Genomic DNA, 17,946 nt, shown 5'->3' with positions numbered 1-17,946 from the left:
TGCTTCAATTCAATTTGACCAATTCAATAATCAGCATCTAATGTGAGACAGGAATCCAAATTATTATTATTATTATTATTATTATTATTATTATTATTATTATTATTATTATTATTTAAATGTTATGTTAATCTGTGTTTCCAGTTCACTGTCAGGGAGTTTAATAGGTTCAAGGTCCTGAGCTAGGAAAGCCCTGTTGTTGACATCTGTCAGGAGAGGGAAACCTATGCCAAGTCATTCCTTAGGTCAGCCTCCTCCAAACCACGTTCCCACATCAATCCAGCTACAGCCCTGCCTACGGATTGCTATACTTTGTGAAATCTGAATCCTTAAATTTTGGCTGCAACAGTTGTTTATTTGCACTGTGATTAAGCCAATAAATGGAATGACCAATTTCACATTCCACACTGTAGAGAATATACAAGTGATAAACCATAGCAATGATAAACTCTTTTCATAGGTGTTAGCTTATCAAGAAATGCTAAGAGTTGTCCAAAGCTGTGGAACAATAAGACAACAGTAAATAAGAGGGGTATTCTAAAAAACAAGAAAACAATGTGGTAACACAGTGAGAGCTATGAATAAAAATCAGATACGTTAATGTTAATGAGAAACAGCGCAAGGTGTTTTAAACACTTCAGGATGTGTTCCATAAACAAATTCATGAAACTGCCAACTCTTTTGGAAGATTCCTTTCAGAACTGGGGGAAAAAGATAATAAGCACCAGGTGGTCTTAAAGCTGTGGCAGATGTAAGGAAGCTAACAATGGAACGCCTATACAAGACAGCTTCACTTAATGATCCAAATTAACTACAGAGATACACTTTAGTAATTTATGGCAGTGTAACATCTGTTTTCCTGTGAATGTTACTGCTAGCCGTAAAACATAGTGTTCATGCCAAACTTTTTTTATAATTTGTTAGAGTTCATAAGTAGTACCATTGCAAAAAGCATTTTTCTTTTTGCACTAAGGTATTATGTCATGTTGATCTGGAGACCTGCCCTCTATAGCTGTTTTTTACAGTAAAATACATTTGCAGAATATATACATTAAACAACAATAAATAAATAAAATAAAATACAACTGCGGCCTTTTTCAGCCTTTTTGGCACTGCAAAGTGTTAAATAATATGTCTTGCTTTTTTTCCATTTCACTAACTACCCCGTCTTTGTGGAAATTAGTTTTTCTTTACTTTTTGGTCGGTGCCATTGGGTACTGTTTCTTTCTGTTCACTATGCCACTCTTTGCCAGAAGGAAGTTCTAAATCTTGACTTTTGGCATTACAAATCTATTTATAATTATAAATCACATATGAGAAAGCAGCATTTCCAAACATTCCTATAAAACGCTCTAAATAAAAACATAGCAAAATGGAAAATCTTGTTACTAACTTCAACCTTTGTTTTAATTTGGGTAAGTAATTGGGACATATTATGTACCAATGTCACTGGCCGTGAATATGTCCCAAACATCAGCATTACAGACCAAAAATCACCACGGTGGTCAAAATATCACCGATATACGAATGTACTCGCAGCCAGATTTCAAAAACTGTCCTGTAAAAAGATTTAAGCTGTACGTGTCCAAGCTTCAAGCTGTACAGCCAAGGCTTTTTCAAATTCCACAAAAAAATAAAAAAATAAAAAAATCGGATGACATCTGGTATGGGAAGAATCCCCTCGGTGAATGTTTTATTGCCAGTTTGACGAAAAAAATCTCTGTAGAAGCTGCTCTCTCTACAGTATATACCAACCACTGTGTTCGTGCCACTTGCTGCCAAGTTTTAAGTGCTGCTGGAGTTGAAGACATGCACATTATTTCAGTTTCTGGACACAAGAGTGAACTCAGTCTCAAGCATTAATAAATACATTTCTTCACGCAAGTCTTCAGGAACAAGTCCCCCCTGCTGTGACAGCGATGCTAGTAATACCTTTCCTACACCAAATCAGAGCAACTGTTTCAACTAACGACGCTTCAGGACACTTACATGCTAGTGGTGCAAGCTTTACAGGATGTACATTTGTTTTTAATAAATACATTCGTCACGTTTAACCAGTCTGAAAACAGAACAGATCGGCTACTGCAGGTCAGTTACGGTCGATCCTGGACCAAACCATTATTAAACGGGGAGAAGGGGGGTTGAATGTAATATTTAACGAAAATAAAAATTATTTTCACTGTAAAGATATTTGTGTTGCCTAATCCTTATGTGTGTGATTTATAATAAGGGTGTCTATAAGCAATATCATTTTGCATAGTTTGTGCAGCTAGAACCTCTTATACAATAAAAGACACCCTTCACACGACTTATATGAGATGCAAACTCTGATCTCTCCTGTATAATGAGCAGTAATGTATGCTGTTGGTAAGCTTGTGTGATATTACGGTGGTTCACAAAAATAGCTGTTTAGTACATTGCATGCAAAAATCCTATGAAGGAAGGAGACTACGAATTTGCAGTATTTACAAACACGTAATATTAGTACATAGAGCCCAGTGGCTTTTGAACAGTATGCTGTTTATCATTAAGTAAAAACAAACTGCCACTACCCTAATTTTGTTAAACTATTTAGCCTCTTGTGACAAGGCTTTATGTTGACCCTAATGTCAGAGGGCATTACTACCATTCTAACTCACTGTAGTTTGTTCAGTGTGGCCCTGCTTTCTTTTTACAGATATTTTTGCTTTTGGCTCTTGATTGTCCTTTCCATTTGCCAGCGCTAAACATAAACTCAGTAGTATTTCTTGCATGACAAAATGAGATAAGATATTTAAGTAATCAGATCATTACGAAAATCCATCTTAAATATCCAAAATCTTAACATGTAGACAATAGTACTTAAACCAGCTGATCTGAGGAAACAGTCATGTGGTTTATCCTGTTATAAATGATCTGTCTAGTAAGGTAATCCTAATTGTGGACAAGACATTTTAAGGTAGTACTAGCTTTGAAAAGACCCAAAAAAATGCTTCCCTGACTGAGATACAGAACTCAAAGAAGTGAGTGATATGTAGAAGAGCAAACAAAGTGGTAGTGTAGCTGTCAAGTCACTAAGGAAACCAAAATCATTGTTCAAACAACATAAGAAAAAAACAACTTGGGAGAGATTCTTCTGTCTGAATTGCAATGGGCAATGAAACAAATATATACATATTAACATCTCCCCTGTCTCATCTAACAAGACTTTTTAAATACATTTTTTCCACAAAAAAACTGGATACAAACTGTTTTACTTAACCATTAAATTAAATTAGAACCTACAAAAAATGGTTATGCATTTGTGGTAAAGCAGGGGGCGGATGTGTGCAGAGCAGAGGTCCTGCACATGGGTGAACATGTGTGTGGTTGTCTGGTGATGGAAATTGTGTTTAATTGTTTAATTGAGTGATTGCAGTATGGTTGGAAAAGTGTGGAATGTAGCCAGAAGGAAATTGAATGATTAATTGTCAATCTACTGCTGGCCACACTGCTGGGGGTTGCGTAGGTGAGTGCTTGGAGCAGAGAAAACAGAGTGGAACAGAGTAAGGTACCGTGATAGCTAGGCTTGGGTACTGTTTTGTTTATTTTGAAGAGTTCAGTGTGTAGGGTTTTTTTTGTTTAAACTGTTTTGTTCCTGTGTTTGTTTTGTGTTTACAAAAGTGTGCCGAAAACACTGAACTACAAGTCCTGTGTTTGTGCTATTTTTCTCCGCTGTCTTCCTTGGCCGCAAGCCACTCTACCACAATTACATAGATATGATTGCTAATCATATAAGTATAGTTTAGTCAAAACATACTAACACAAGCTTTTAAAAAATCATGCCATAGTTATTGTGTTTTGGAATATATGAAGAAATAAATCCTTTTATTTCAAAATTGAAGCTGTAAAATGTATTTGTAATAAGCATTCATAGCTCTGAATTCTGTAGCCAAACCCCTACAAGCTGTGGGTCCCCAGAGGTTTCAAGTGATCTTCTGGTATTTTCCTCTGTACTGTGCTCATGCTGTTATAAAAAAAAAATACAAATTTAACAGGTAAAAATGATAATGTAGTATCTGCCTTCCGCCTTGGGCTTTTAATGATAAGAACATAACATGGCTACTGGAGAGGCTGGTATTGAGTTATTATATGATTTTAACCTTGTTTTCTAATAGTGTTGAGGTTTATTTAGGCAATCGATTTGGTTGGTTAAGGCTAACAGGGTTACTCTCCCCTTTCAATATTAGGAAAAAGAGTTGTGACTATCCCAGTTGAAGTTACAGCCTGTGGATTTCGCTGAGCAAGATTCTCTCTTTTTTTTTGTTCAATCTTTCTCCGCCCAACTATGAATGCAATAAAGGTGCTTTGCTTGACGACATATTTGTCTTCTGCCTCTTCCTCGGTTAGCTGGCTTTAGGGCCCTGGTGGGAATTCTGGAACAATTGCCTTGCTATAATATATTATTGATATTCTTCCACGCTTAAATACATTGATAACAGTTTTCACAGATAGTACTGTGCATTGTTGAAATAAGTATAATGAAGACATGATGGCCATATCTGTATGCCAAATATTTCATTGCTGAATCAATTTGTATTAAAAAATAAAAATGATAATAATAAAATTGGTTTTCCTTAGTGTTCAACAGGGAAATACATTTTCAAGACAGGAAAAAGCACTTACAATCAACAGGACTTTGGGGATTTAAATACAGAGACACAATTTTGTATTCAGCTTTGTCACAGAGCAACTGTATTGATACAGTCGGCCTTGTTTCACATCAAAGAGCAACAATATGATGTATACAGTATAACAAAAAATATTAGTGGTGCAATCAGCACCCTAATTTCGTATTCGATTTTCGTATAGACATTTATCAACGATAATCGATACAGTGATGTTTTATTTTTCAAAATAAAGAACATTAGGTTTTTTTTAACAGAAGATCTAATAACTAAAAACACCGTTGTGCATAATAGTTAAACAAAAAGGCATATTCAAATTGGAATACTTCTGATTGTAAAAAAATAAATAAAGGGCCAACTGAAAAGAATCTGCATCGTCTGCATGTCCCTTTAACATTGTAATAATAATAGAAAATACTATATTTTAACAGAAGTAATTTTTATCTGAACTATGGTTGTTCATTACGGTTAACATTATATTTCCAAAAGCAAGACATGTGAATTAATCTCACAAATCCTGACTAAATTAACTATCGTACTAAATTCAGCTTCTTTTTATATAATATTGCCATATAATCCAAACACAACATGCTCTGAAACAAACAAAGGTAAAATCGGTAGATTTAATTTAAAGTTAAAATAAATAAATAAATAAATAAATAAATAAATAAATAAATAAAAACCTATTGCCTTAATTTTTAAATAAAAAATGTAAATACAATAGGCCTACTTAGGCTTGTTCGCGAATGTAGAGGCCTAAAGTGTGTATCCTAGCAACGCGTTAATCTACCGTTCAAGCACTAGAAGAAGCGCATCCTCACACACTCAAGATTTTAATGCAAACCAGCAACAGGAGACTTCAAACTGGGTTCTAATTTGATGCATCGATTCACCAATGTGTAATCAAAGCTCAGCAAATTTAAGGACAGATGATCAATAAATCGATGCATCGATTAATTGTTGCAACCCTAAAAAATATGTTTCATATATTATTACAATAATACCCGTGGGTAACTGCTGCCAAACCAAAGACTTCCCACAATATTAAACTATTATGTTTGGGAACAAAATAAAACATACTGCAGGATATAATACTGTTTTAGACAGTTTTTTTATTTATTTATTTATTTATTTATTTTATTTTTTATCGTAACCACAGATAAAATTTAGGAAATGTTTTTTTTTTTAATAGTTTTAAACACATATTGGAAATGTTTTTTAAATAGTTTTAAAACACTAGATATCCATTTAGAACACATCGGGCAAAGTTGTCTGGACAGAGAATACAGTAAATGTGCCACATTAATAAATGATATATATGTTCATAATATTGTCAGCTTTGCAATAAAAATACTACTTACAGGGTGACCCTGAATTCCATCTCTGCCAGGAATGCCCGGCTGTCCAGCTTCTCCCTTAAAATAAAGAAAATACTTTCCTTATAGCAAGAACACATTTCAAGTTTATCAGTAGAATTATACTTTATTTTGTTCCTAATATAATGCAATGCATGTTTAATCTTTATAGTAACAATTGCATGTAAAACTATTAACTTATATTGACTCAATTATAATAAACCAAAATGTATGCCTACAAATATTTTAGGTGTCTTAAACACAGATAGGGCAGTGAATCAGCCTGACTATGACAGGGCTCAAGACTTTGCAGTAGATTTATTTCATTTGACATTTGCAAAGTATTATTGTAATTAACAGAACATCTGCTTGTTGCAATGTACAAAATACTGTTTCTGCCAATTGACAGAATAAATATGTACTTTTCCATAAATGCTGTGTACTGTAACTCTTCTTGAATTAAAAGATTAATTTGTAACCATCAGGGAGGACAGCGTTAAGGTGCTATGACATGTAATGAAAAAAAAAAACATTCTGGCAATGAAAGACAAGGTTTTCCTTAAGCATGTTATAATAACAGAAATAATACAATAAAGAGTTCACAGACAGAAAGCCAATCACACAATTTACAACAGAGGCAACCACCTAGCAGAAGATGCCCTGCCAGATAGGTAATTCAAACCAGATGTCTGGGAATGCATGGGGAAATGAGCTTTTAAGGGAAACTATACAGTATGAAACTATTAAGTAAAATATAGCAAATGTGAATAGGGTCAGATCAAAGCTGCTACTAATAGATGCCACAACAATAAGCTGTGTTGTATAATTAATTTTCACAGCAAACATTTGAAATCATCCTTATTTGTTAACATTATCTATGATGAGAACATAGAATAATCTGTTGCAAAATAGAGCCTGGGGCTGCATTTACATTATTATAGTGTGTAATGAAATAAAGTTTTCCTGGAACAGCTGTGTAGTATTTTATGTTCTTTCATTCCACAATTCACAATTAACCGGTTCTTTAAATAATTAATGTGTTTTAGTTTTTATTTAATACTTTTTAGATTAGTTTACTTTTTACATTCGTTGTTACATTCAAACATATCAGTCTATGCATCTGGATTATTGAATTCTGTTTTAATACATCTTTAAACTTGCTTTTTTTATCATTTCTTATTTTTTGTCTTCTAGTGCAATTGGAAGGGGAACAATTGAACGCCCCTGTGCATCCAAACAGCTACCACACTAACATACAGTTCCGTTACTCCAAGGTAATAGCTGTTTACTGTTTTTTTTTCTTATTTTAGATTTAGATACATAACAGATATTTACCATTCGAGATATTTATTGTACCTCTTTATATTATTGGGAAGCACTACCAACCTTTTGACCATCAATTCCAGGCATACCATCTTGTCCGTTACGACCAATGGTTCCCTGTAATAGAAACCATAATTATGTCCACTGGCAGAGGTACAGAATTATATATTGTGGCACGGTCACGGAGAACAGGTACATAAGTTTAAGGACTATCAAGGTCTGTCTTTCCTGTCAGTGGATGGTAAAACTGTAATTACAAGTACCTGTACACTAGAGGTCACTGTTTAGCAAAATGTCAAATTAGCAATGTAATGATCCTTAATTAAAGGCAACAATTGTTCACTTGAAACAGCCAGTCTGTTTCCAACTCTGGGTGTGTAGAGTAAGAAGTGGGTGAACAACAAATGTGTTGTGTTTGCGAAACTTAGGTAAGAAAAACAACGATTGACTGTGTGAAATAAACATGTTTAAATTTGGTTTGTTGGTTAAACAGCTTACCTGTCCTAACTTTAGGTAGGGAAAAGTATTATTGTTTGACAATTTCAATTTAAAAGAATAAAAGTAAATGCAACTGTGTTTTGAAAAGAAGTTTCTAAAAAGAAGTTTCTTGTTGCATGCACACTCAGCCACCTTACTATTATATATATAGTATTTAACAAAAAACATACACGAGGTCCAGATGGTCCAGGCAATCCTGCAGATCCTTTGTCTCCCTTTTCACCCTGTAATAATAATTTAAAAAAATCAAATACTATACATACTGTACTTAAAAATCTTACAAAATCTTCTCTTAAGGTCATAGATTGCTGTTTACTTTATGTTTAATCTGTTCAGATATGGACATCTCCAATTTCTAATCAGCACACCTTTATATGAAGGTCATCGCTCAATACAATTAAGATATTCAGTCAGCCATTTTGGAGCCAGACGGTTTCCAGCTAGTCATATTGTTGAGCCCTCCAATTAGTCAACACAAAAAATAGTCCCAGACACACAGTGACAACCAATAGATCAATTAATTTTCTTAAGTCGTTTCTTGTATTAGTTGCTGCTTTCATATTTATGTTTCTGCTACCTTTGCTCCTTGGGTTCATAACTGAATAGGCTACTGTATATTCTCCGCTACAAACCCATTCATTATATTACATCCACCATGTTGACTATCTTTTAAACATGTTTAACACATTAAATGGAACTTACAATTTTCCCATCAATCCCGGGCAGTCCATGTTCCCCTCTAGGACCTTGAGAGCCCTGAAAACACAAATCCCCACACATGCTGTAAAGCTTCCGGAAAACATTCAGAGCAGTCTTCAATGAAGCAAGTTCTCACAGACCAGCACTGACAAAACTTGCACAAAAAGAGTACAACACCACATTGAAATCCCAGGCTTAAACTTTTTTTTTTTTTTTTTTTAAGGAAAGGTACATAAATACACAGACTTGAGAAATAAAACTAACCAAAAACTAACCAAAATACTTGAATACAGATATAACAATGAGTATCAAAGGAAAAACAAACATTTGCCTCCCAGTGGACACTGAACCACTGAAGTAACATCAAGCATTATCACAATTCACATAACTCCTTGCACCCTTACAAGAAGCAGACATTTTTTGGAGTTTCACATACATATGAAAAAGTAACAACATTTATTATATTACTGCCAAGAATCTAGCAGTATTGATGAGGACATTACTTTTCAATGAGAGTAACTACAGTATTTTGTCAGTATAAATTATGTCTTCATTATTATTGTTGTTGTTGCATTTATGAACACAGAGCTATCTATACTGTTCCATAATACCATTATAAAAAGTTATAATACTGTACATACTGATTTACATTAATACTGATATCTATGTATATCATTGTATTAATACACTTTTTTCCAGGTTTGATTTTACACTCCCTCTGTGTTAAAGTGACAATAGTAAACTCACACATGAATAGTGTAGTTACTATTTATCTACAGATGCAATCACAAAATGAAGGGTGTTTTATGTAAACAGGCATTGCTGTGTAATGAAATCCACTTAATAAATAATTCTCAGGCAGGATAGGGGGTACTATGGTATAAAGATCTGCAAGATCTGTATCTGGATGAACAAACACATCCATTTTAATCACAGGCAGCACAGGTAAGATTCACAATTCTGTTAAAACAGTGTACTTTCCAGGTCATTTTGCCCATGTACAAGAGCTCCTAGCTGCTTCTGTTGCTTGCAAATACACAATTCAATACTTTAGTTCAAAGTAAACCACTGCTTTACACACTTCCCAAAATTTGTGATTGAAACTATTTGTTATTTAGTCTCTTTGCTCTATAGTATTGATGTCAGAGTGGATTAATAATACTGTACCACACTTTTGAAAGGATTTTCAGTAGATCAACACACATTTGTGGTTACATTAAATAATCTGTTCCAGATTTGCTGTGTCAGTCACTTAAGCACATTGAATGCCTCAATTCCTTTAAATACCTTGCATCACTTAATAGCAGTTATCTTGAAGTCTCTGGGTTTTACATACTGCTGCAGTGTTGCCAATAGGCACCCCATACACTTGTGTTCAGTGACAAGAAACAACTCAATTGTCTGAATGTTCAGCTATATAGAATGTGATGCTTAATGTGCCATTGCCAATGACTTGGCAACTGACCTGGAGCATCTGTTAATTTTTTTTAGATGATTTATATTATAATAGCAGTTAGAAAGCAGTTACATATGGATAATACTTGATAATTACATTTCTCTAACATGTTGTTAGACCAACAATACAATATGGTTACCCCCTATGGTGTTTACAGGTACTGTCTACTGCCCATGCCACAAGGCCCAGGGGAAGTATGGGGAGTTTGAGGAATCTCTGAACTGTAATTGTAACGCTGTGCTATAAAAGTCTCAATCTGGGACTTAAATTGCTATTGACTTTTAGTTCAATATTTGAGTAGTATGCTATGTTTTTTAATGGATGAAATAGCTCACATTATATTCGATTGTTGTGCATTCTTTAAGAATACAGAGCCTCTTACTACCAGTCATAATGATCATATGATGGTAACAGTGTTTTTAATTATCATTATTTGTGCCTAAAGCCTGAACAGAAACATTATTGTAAAAACTTGCAATTTCCAGATAAAGCAAAATGCATGATTTACAGCATTCTATTTAACACAGACATTGCGTTCATTATTGTTCAAGGACATTGAAGAAAGAGCTTTGGCTAGGCTTCTATCAAATGCTGGAATAGAATTAAGCAAGAGACAAGTATGGATTTTTACAACAGTAGCTGGATAGGATTTTCAAGATCAAAGTTGGCAATTTGATTAGACCTCTGCGAGCAGGCTTGCAGAACACAGAGAGCCACAGGCCTTTGTACAGTTAGCATTCCTTAATGAATTGCCTCACTTGGAGATTTACTTTTTTTTTGTATTCTTTTAGCGTCTCTCATTTTGTACTGGCTAGTTTAAAAGGCTCTACAGATTACTTTACCTAAATCAGTAAACCACTGCTTTAAGGTCATAAATGTTAAATATTGGGCTATGCTGCAGTGTACAATGAGAAGAGGTCTTCAGACAAAATATTTGTGTGAAATAAGAAAAGATAAATCTATCATTTTACCAGCATCTTTTGTTCAATGATATAATTTAATTCACACATGTAATTCACACATGTAGATACGGTGAGGTACTGGTCGCCATTTTGTTTCTGTTCCTAGAGAATAGCTCCTCATAATTCAATGGCTGTCCCATTGGAAACTCAACTCTCACCCTCAACTACATCTACAAATGTCCACTTGACATTTCTTTTTTTAAAATAAATGCATGCAAAACAAAACTCAAGGCTATAATAAATATACACATACATTGTATGCTGATGAGTAAAATCCAAAGCATTTTTCTTAGTCCATTTCTCAAAATGGGTTGTCTTTGATAATGGCATATGTAACACATAGGCCTGCCATTTACCTTTTCTCCTTTTGGTGCAGGTGAACCAGGTAATCCAGGAACTCCTCGCTCACCCTGTAATCATAAAAATAAATGTGAAATAATTCTTCTTATTGTGAAACATAACCGATTTTCTTTGTACCAGGTATTTGTTGGACATGTGGCACAAATTGGGACTACAACAAGTTGTCTGGTGGTTACTGCTGAACTTTGAAAAAGAAACACCTAAGAAACCTTCTAAAACAAAAGAAGACCTGTGAATTGACCAGTGAAATAAGAGCTGAAACGATTGCTCTTCACAAACAAAGCTGTTGTTAAAGGAAAATTGCAGAACAATTTAAAGTCGTTCATAATTTAGTAATTCCTACATCTATTTCATTGACAGTGAAATAAGGTTTAAATAATAGCTTTTCTCAAAGAAAAAATGAAAACCTGGCAAAAAAGCAATTTTTAAAACCCCAAATGGTCATAATAATGTCATTCCTCACTGTCAGATAGTTTAACACCAGCAACCCCTGAAGCGGAATGACTCATGTTATCCTTCAAACCTGCAATAAATCCCTCCCTGCCCCCCCAAAAAATCATGGAATGCATAAACCAAGCCAGTGAATGGACAGAGATTCCTGCTGTATCATGAAGCGTCAGGTCATTTTCCAGTCAGACTGCTTAAGGGTTTAATGTGATGCATAAATGAAAAAAAACAAAAAAAACTATGGTTCAATTCAATTTTGTTAAAATCATTTATCATTTATTAATTATCATCCACTATAAATTATTCTGTTCAGTCGGGAACATTTTCCTGGACCTCATTCAAATAGCAATGCTAATTGATGTACAACGTTAAATGGTGAACTATAATGCAAAAATATTATATGTTTGGAAGATACGTCATTTTTCTTTTTCATTAGGTGATAGCTTTGAAGGGGATATATATACTGTTTATTTGCTTTTCTGCCTCCCTAAAGTTCTCTAGACACAAATGAAAGCCCTCAGGCAAGAGTCTGTTTGTAACAGAACTTCTCCACAGCTGTTTAAGCAAATGCTGAAAGCTACTTGTAGTGTTTTCTGAAAGAAACCCCAAACTTGTCAGTTAAATGCCTGAAGAATTTAAACCAAACACACATAAATCTGTAATTATTAATTCAGATTTGTATTTATTGTCTAACTATTCCATGGCATTAAAAAAAGAAAATTGGCATTATAATTTCTGTACAATAAAAACTAGGAAAAGTATACAATAGATTATGTATTATTTTAGGATACATATTTAATAACTATAGTCCTATAGTTCAATCATTTTATGACTAATCAACATTTCTTGAAGAACTATCAATGACAAATGTTCTCTATTTAAAGAACTGCAGAAATTGTTTCAGCACTGAAACACATGCTGAGTAATTGGCTTCCAATGATAACAAACACAATATGTATTAGAAAGTAGCTGGTAGCATCTGAATTTATCATCACCTATGGTGATATCAATACACTGTACAGTAACAGTTCCAATGACATTTAACTCAGACCAGTTCACAACCTTCGGACAGCTGTTTAGTGTTATGTAACGTGACAAATCGGTAACAACTTTTGGTAGCATTTGTTTTAATAGGAATATCATAAAATAAAATAATGTAAAAGGTCATTTAAATAGCTATATCACTCCTGTGAGGGGCCAATAGAGCATTTCTGTACCTAATTGTGATCAATCTTTTCTTCAGCTGGGACCAAATCAAAACTTTGACAACCCGCTAATTGCACTTAACAAAACTGTATTTAATAGTGTTTTCTTTTTATGAGTAGAAGAAATAAGATACTTACGAAAAAAAAAACACTATTAAATACAGTTTTGTTAAGTGCGATTAGCGGGTTGTCAAAGTTTTGATTTGGTCCCAGCCTTAGTCACACTGCATTGAATGTTATCTCACGCAATGAATTTAAACAAATGGATCGCTAAACTCTTTGTTAAGTATATTTAATACATCACTCTTTAGACATGAACAGGAGCCAGTCAGGATGCAAACCATAGATGGAAATACCACACGTGTCATTACTCTATTTTAAGCGTCTATTCACACTGTAATTCCATTGTACTTACAAATGCAATTCTTTTGTAACTACACAAAATTACAAAAAGCTCTACCAAAAAAAAGCAGTTGCATGTGGTTATACAGTAAATATACATTAGTACGTACAACTACAGTCTAACTACAGTGTGAATGGCACTTAAATAAAGATTTTTACCACAACACAAATACATTTACTTTTCGACCTTCCTACCGAATCACCAGGACCTCCAGGCTCTCCTTTGTATCCTATCATCCCACGTGGTCCCTGAAAAACAAAGGAAGGAAAACACACTTAGCTGAGATTTTTGTGAAATACGAACAAGTTCTATAAAGTGTTAATCAATGCAGATTTGGTGTTACCTGAATACCTGGTGAGCCTTGCTGTCCTGGATTTCCATGAAATCCCGGCATACCCTACAATGTAATAAGAGGGGCATTCAATTCAGGTTTTTAAAGTGATTCGTTTCATTAATTAAGCTAGGTTTAATCATTTAAAAGTACTTAAAAAAAAAAAATCAGATCTGTAACAGGTAGAGGCTGGGCTCACACCAGCATATATATATATATATATATATATATATATATATATATATATATATTTAAAAAAAAAAACAGTATTTAATCTCACAATACTGCCTGTCACTTCACTACTGCAATATAATTCTCTATTCCCTTGAGGGATTAACTCATTTGAAATAAACTTATTGAATTGGATCACAGTGGATATGTGCCAAAAGTATTAACATAAAGAATATCTTATTCCATTATAAACGCTGCACACATTACAAACTGGTCAAGATTTAAACTACAGTATAATCAATTTTCCATTTGTTATCTATCAACCAGTTCTAAATGTTTCCAGACTTCCAAATTCACAGAACCATATGTTAAACATTGCGAGTAACTGTCCTGTTTATGTAAATTGAAACAGTGGGGCATCGTTGTCACTTAAAAACTGTTTGGACAAGGCAGTATCTGGCTGCATGTATCTCTCTGTTGTTGAAAATAAACGTCATTCTAGAACTATACAGTATCAATCCTAAACTGGCTGCCCTTTAAGGGATCATTTTGACAGGAAACTATCGTATGAGTTCAAGGATGTTCTCCCGGACAGCTGGTCGGGTGGAATTCGGATCTTTACTGATTCGATGCCAAGGTGCCTTCAAGCAAAAAAGGATATTGGCAGAGGGTCAGCTCATAACTCAGCAGTGGATAGGTTTTCCTTTTTTTTCTGGCTACAGCAGCTGCAGAAAGTATTACTGAAATGTTCAAACTATTCTGGCAGCGAATGTAGAAAGGGGTTAAAAAGAAATTATTCTGTAAAACAAAGAACAATACTGCATGATCTGCTAAAAGAATCTGGGCATTTCATCTTCTAACGATTTGGCCTTCATCTGAACCATGCAGTCGGCACAGTCATCTTTAAATCCCCTGCTATTTTTAAAACAATGATAGACTTCACTTTAAAAAGGCATATCTTTTGTTAAAACATCCTGAAACAAACAGCTTCTTTAATACGCTTCTGGTGTGTAAATGTCAAGTAGGATGTGCAAGGAATATTTCTGTATGTGTACAAAAGACTCTCTCAGTAGCACTTGACCTTAGCATTAGAAATAAAATACATTTAGCTTTCATAGCTACACGCCCACATACTTAACTGACAATTACAGTCTCAGATCTTTAATGGAAATCTGGAAAAACTATAAAAACCCTAGGATCAAAAGTGAATTTATAATCCAACCATATTCATAAATGCTGTTATTGCAAAATGTTTGGCAGTGAAGTGGGTGAGGAAGTGGTCTTTCACTGTTAGCATGAAAATCTAGAAACTTTTCAAAAGGTTTGAAATCAACAGTATATTCTGGAGAAAAAAATAGATAAACTCCACAAGATGCGCTCTAAATGTCTGTTTAAAAATAACAATATATTTCTTTCGAAAAAGAAACATCAGACCTATATAGTGAACTGAAGTGTATAGCGTGGACCATGTACGAAACTATTTTGTTGAACTACAGTACAATCACTTTAAACTCGATATAAAGGGGGTTGTCATGGAGAGTTTAACATTACAGGTGCTCAGGGATACCACTGACCTCTATATGAGGGCATGCAGTTGTAACAGGGCAAAGGATGGACGTTAACTGACGGTCATGTACAACGAATGTGAGCATCTTAACAACTATGCAAAACAGCCATGCTTGTCTACATTCATAGCTATCGACCTTTTATCTTAATTGCATCTTGCCGACAAGGAGCAGACTCTGTAATGGCACACAACACTACCTCTTACACTGTCATAGCGTTTAGAGTTGTTCAACGTGACCAACAGCTTGCAAATGTGGGATGACTTAACCCAAAGTAGAAAACAGACATTCCACAAAAAAATTCTATATTTCAGAAAGGACTTAAAGCTACTGATTCTTTGGATTACACTTTTTAAAGGAATGTTAAAAGGAAATAAGTGTGGCTTGTTCAGATTACCTATGTATTTCCACATTGGTGCAAACAGTCAGAGGTAAAATCACCTCTTTATATTACACACAATCTTGTCCTTTGTCCGTTACCTGGTTTTAAGTATTTCAGTACCCCTTTGTGTACATTTACCAAAAAAAAAAACCCTTTCCACATTCATAATCTAAAAGTCTATCAATGTGACTCATTCACTGGAAAAGCTTAAAGTTTGCCAAATTTTTATCCCACAAATGTCTACAGAATCAATGTATTTTTCCTTTGTGATTCACAAAGTTATGATCCTCTAGGGATGATGTATAGCATTTAAATGGGAACAATGAACATCAACCCCCATGCAAATACAGTATGATATTTCCATTAAATGTGTGCTTTTATTGCAACTAGGCTAGGGGTAGAGGGTCCAGGTTTCCTCTTCACTACTTCTGTGTCTGCATGGTAGAACAAGAAGTATCTGCAATAAGCAATCTTTCCACACCCCATTAATCTTTTTTTTTTTTAATTGAAATATTTAACAACAAGTATACATTAAGTTTGAATATATATATATATATATATATATATATATATATATATATATATATATATATATATATATAATTTGTATTTCTACTGAAATCTGCAAATGTCTACCAATAAAATTAGATATTAACTCTCAATATTGCAGTTTTTCACAATTTCACAATACTAGCTGAATCAAACCAATACATATGAAAACATCTTCTATCAATTTTAAAACAGCGAGCATGTTAGTAATAAAACATTTTTTCGCCAACATCTCATAAATGAAGATAACAATATGACTCATTTATTACTTTAAGTACATGTCCAAGATGTACGCAAATACAATTTATTTAAGAAATCTGAGCTGCTCATAACTGGGTTACAGTCTGGTCTGGCACAGAGTGCAGCAGTGCATAATGCTCACAGCAAAAGCTATGTCTGCATGGTCACTGGAATAATACTGTAGGCCTTACACTGTCTGATTGTCTGCTGGTTATTGAGATATTCGATGATATGAAGTGTATTCTAATAAGCACAGGGATGATAACGTTGGTGCACAATGGAGAATGTCCATTCTGCACTGTAACATCAACTTTTAGGTTTGTATTAAGGTAATGGTTTGTTGGTAAAGTTTGATTTAAGGTTAGGATTAGATTTATGTGTCGACGCTCCTGTGGAACTGTGGATGTTGCTGGAGCATTTGGCTCAGACAAACTGACAATGTGCGATTCACTTCCACTGTGGAATAAATGATTAGGAAACACAGAAAGTAGCTCCCCACCTCCCAGCCCTCCTAACCTCCTCCACACACACACCTCTGGGATATTCTCAATGCACCCGACCACTCCCCAGAATTATGTGAAAACAATGATCCTAGTGAAAGTCTTCACTAAAAAAAAGAACTATTGAAGTAGCCAAATGAATTGATGAAACTCCACACACCAGAATCAAAGTAACACATTTAAGAAACCCATACGTGGCAGGGGGGGGGGGGGTCGGCTGCACATGTAAATAGCGAATTTGTGTCTGTAATTAAATGATGTGTATTTTGTATTTCAGTTCGGAAGGGATGGGGTTAGGGTTAAGGTTAGAGTTAAACTGCCAAATTTAAATACAAAATACACAATCTTTATTTAGACACAAACACAATATTTACATGTGCAGGGCTTTCCTCCTGCCACACCATACAACAAATGTAGAATTTAGGGGTGTACCGATAAAGGTTTTCTTGGCTGATACTGATAATACTGGACAGTGCAGGTAAGCTATTGTAAACGACTAGAACAAGAAATATGACCTATATTTAAACTGTTTAATAATTATAAATGTTAAAAAATGAACAGATATCATTTACGTGTTGTATTTATAACAAAAATAAACAGGTATTGTTTACTTGTTGCATTTACTTCAAAAAATGAATACAAAGAATAACGTAGTATTATCTGTCCTTGATAGCAATTTATACATTTGTTTTACAACAGTCACACAAAAACAACATTTTGCATTTGTACTAGTAAAAACACTTCTGTAGAAAAAAATATATAATGTGACATTAACTCTTACAGCCACTTGCTGTCAAACATTGCGTATTATAACATAACTACCTGTGATGTATAAAAAATAAAAATGTAGCCTA

At 34.2% G+C, this 17,946-nt stretch overlaps 1 protein-coding gene across 1 annotated transcript in view; it reads right to left on the bottom strand.

Moving 5' to 3' along the window:
- LOC117410412 (collagen alpha-1(XXI) chain) overlaps positions 1–17,946 on the bottom strand; it is an 86,351-nt gene that overhangs the window by 29,364 nt on the left and 39,041 nt on the right. Inside the window, exons 10-16 of the mRNA XM_059025029.1 lie at positions 13,698–13,751; positions 13,549–13,602; positions 11,296–11,349; positions 8,525–8,578; positions 7,993–8,046; positions 7,388–7,441; positions 6,008–6,061 (exon numbers count right to left, since the gene is read on the bottom strand). Of these exons, the coding sequence (XP_058881012.1) occupies positions 6,008–6,061; positions 7,388–7,441; positions 7,993–8,046; positions 8,525–8,578; positions 11,296–11,349; positions 13,549–13,602; positions 13,698–13,751 (378 nt within the window). The remainder of the gene's footprint in view (positions 1–6,007; positions 6,062–7,387; positions 7,442–7,992; positions 8,047–8,524; positions 8,579–11,295; positions 11,350–13,548; positions 13,603–13,697; positions 13,752–17,946) is intronic.

This window comes from Acipenser ruthenus, chromosome 6 (genome assembly GCF_902713425.1).
Source record: "Acipenser ruthenus chromosome 6, fAciRut3.2 maternal haplotype, whole genome shotgun sequence".
Taxonomy (NCBI): Eukaryota; Metazoa; Chordata; class Actinopteri; order Acipenseriformes; family Acipenseridae; genus Acipenser; species Acipenser ruthenus.
This window is presented reverse-complemented; position numbering and strand designations above follow the sequence as displayed.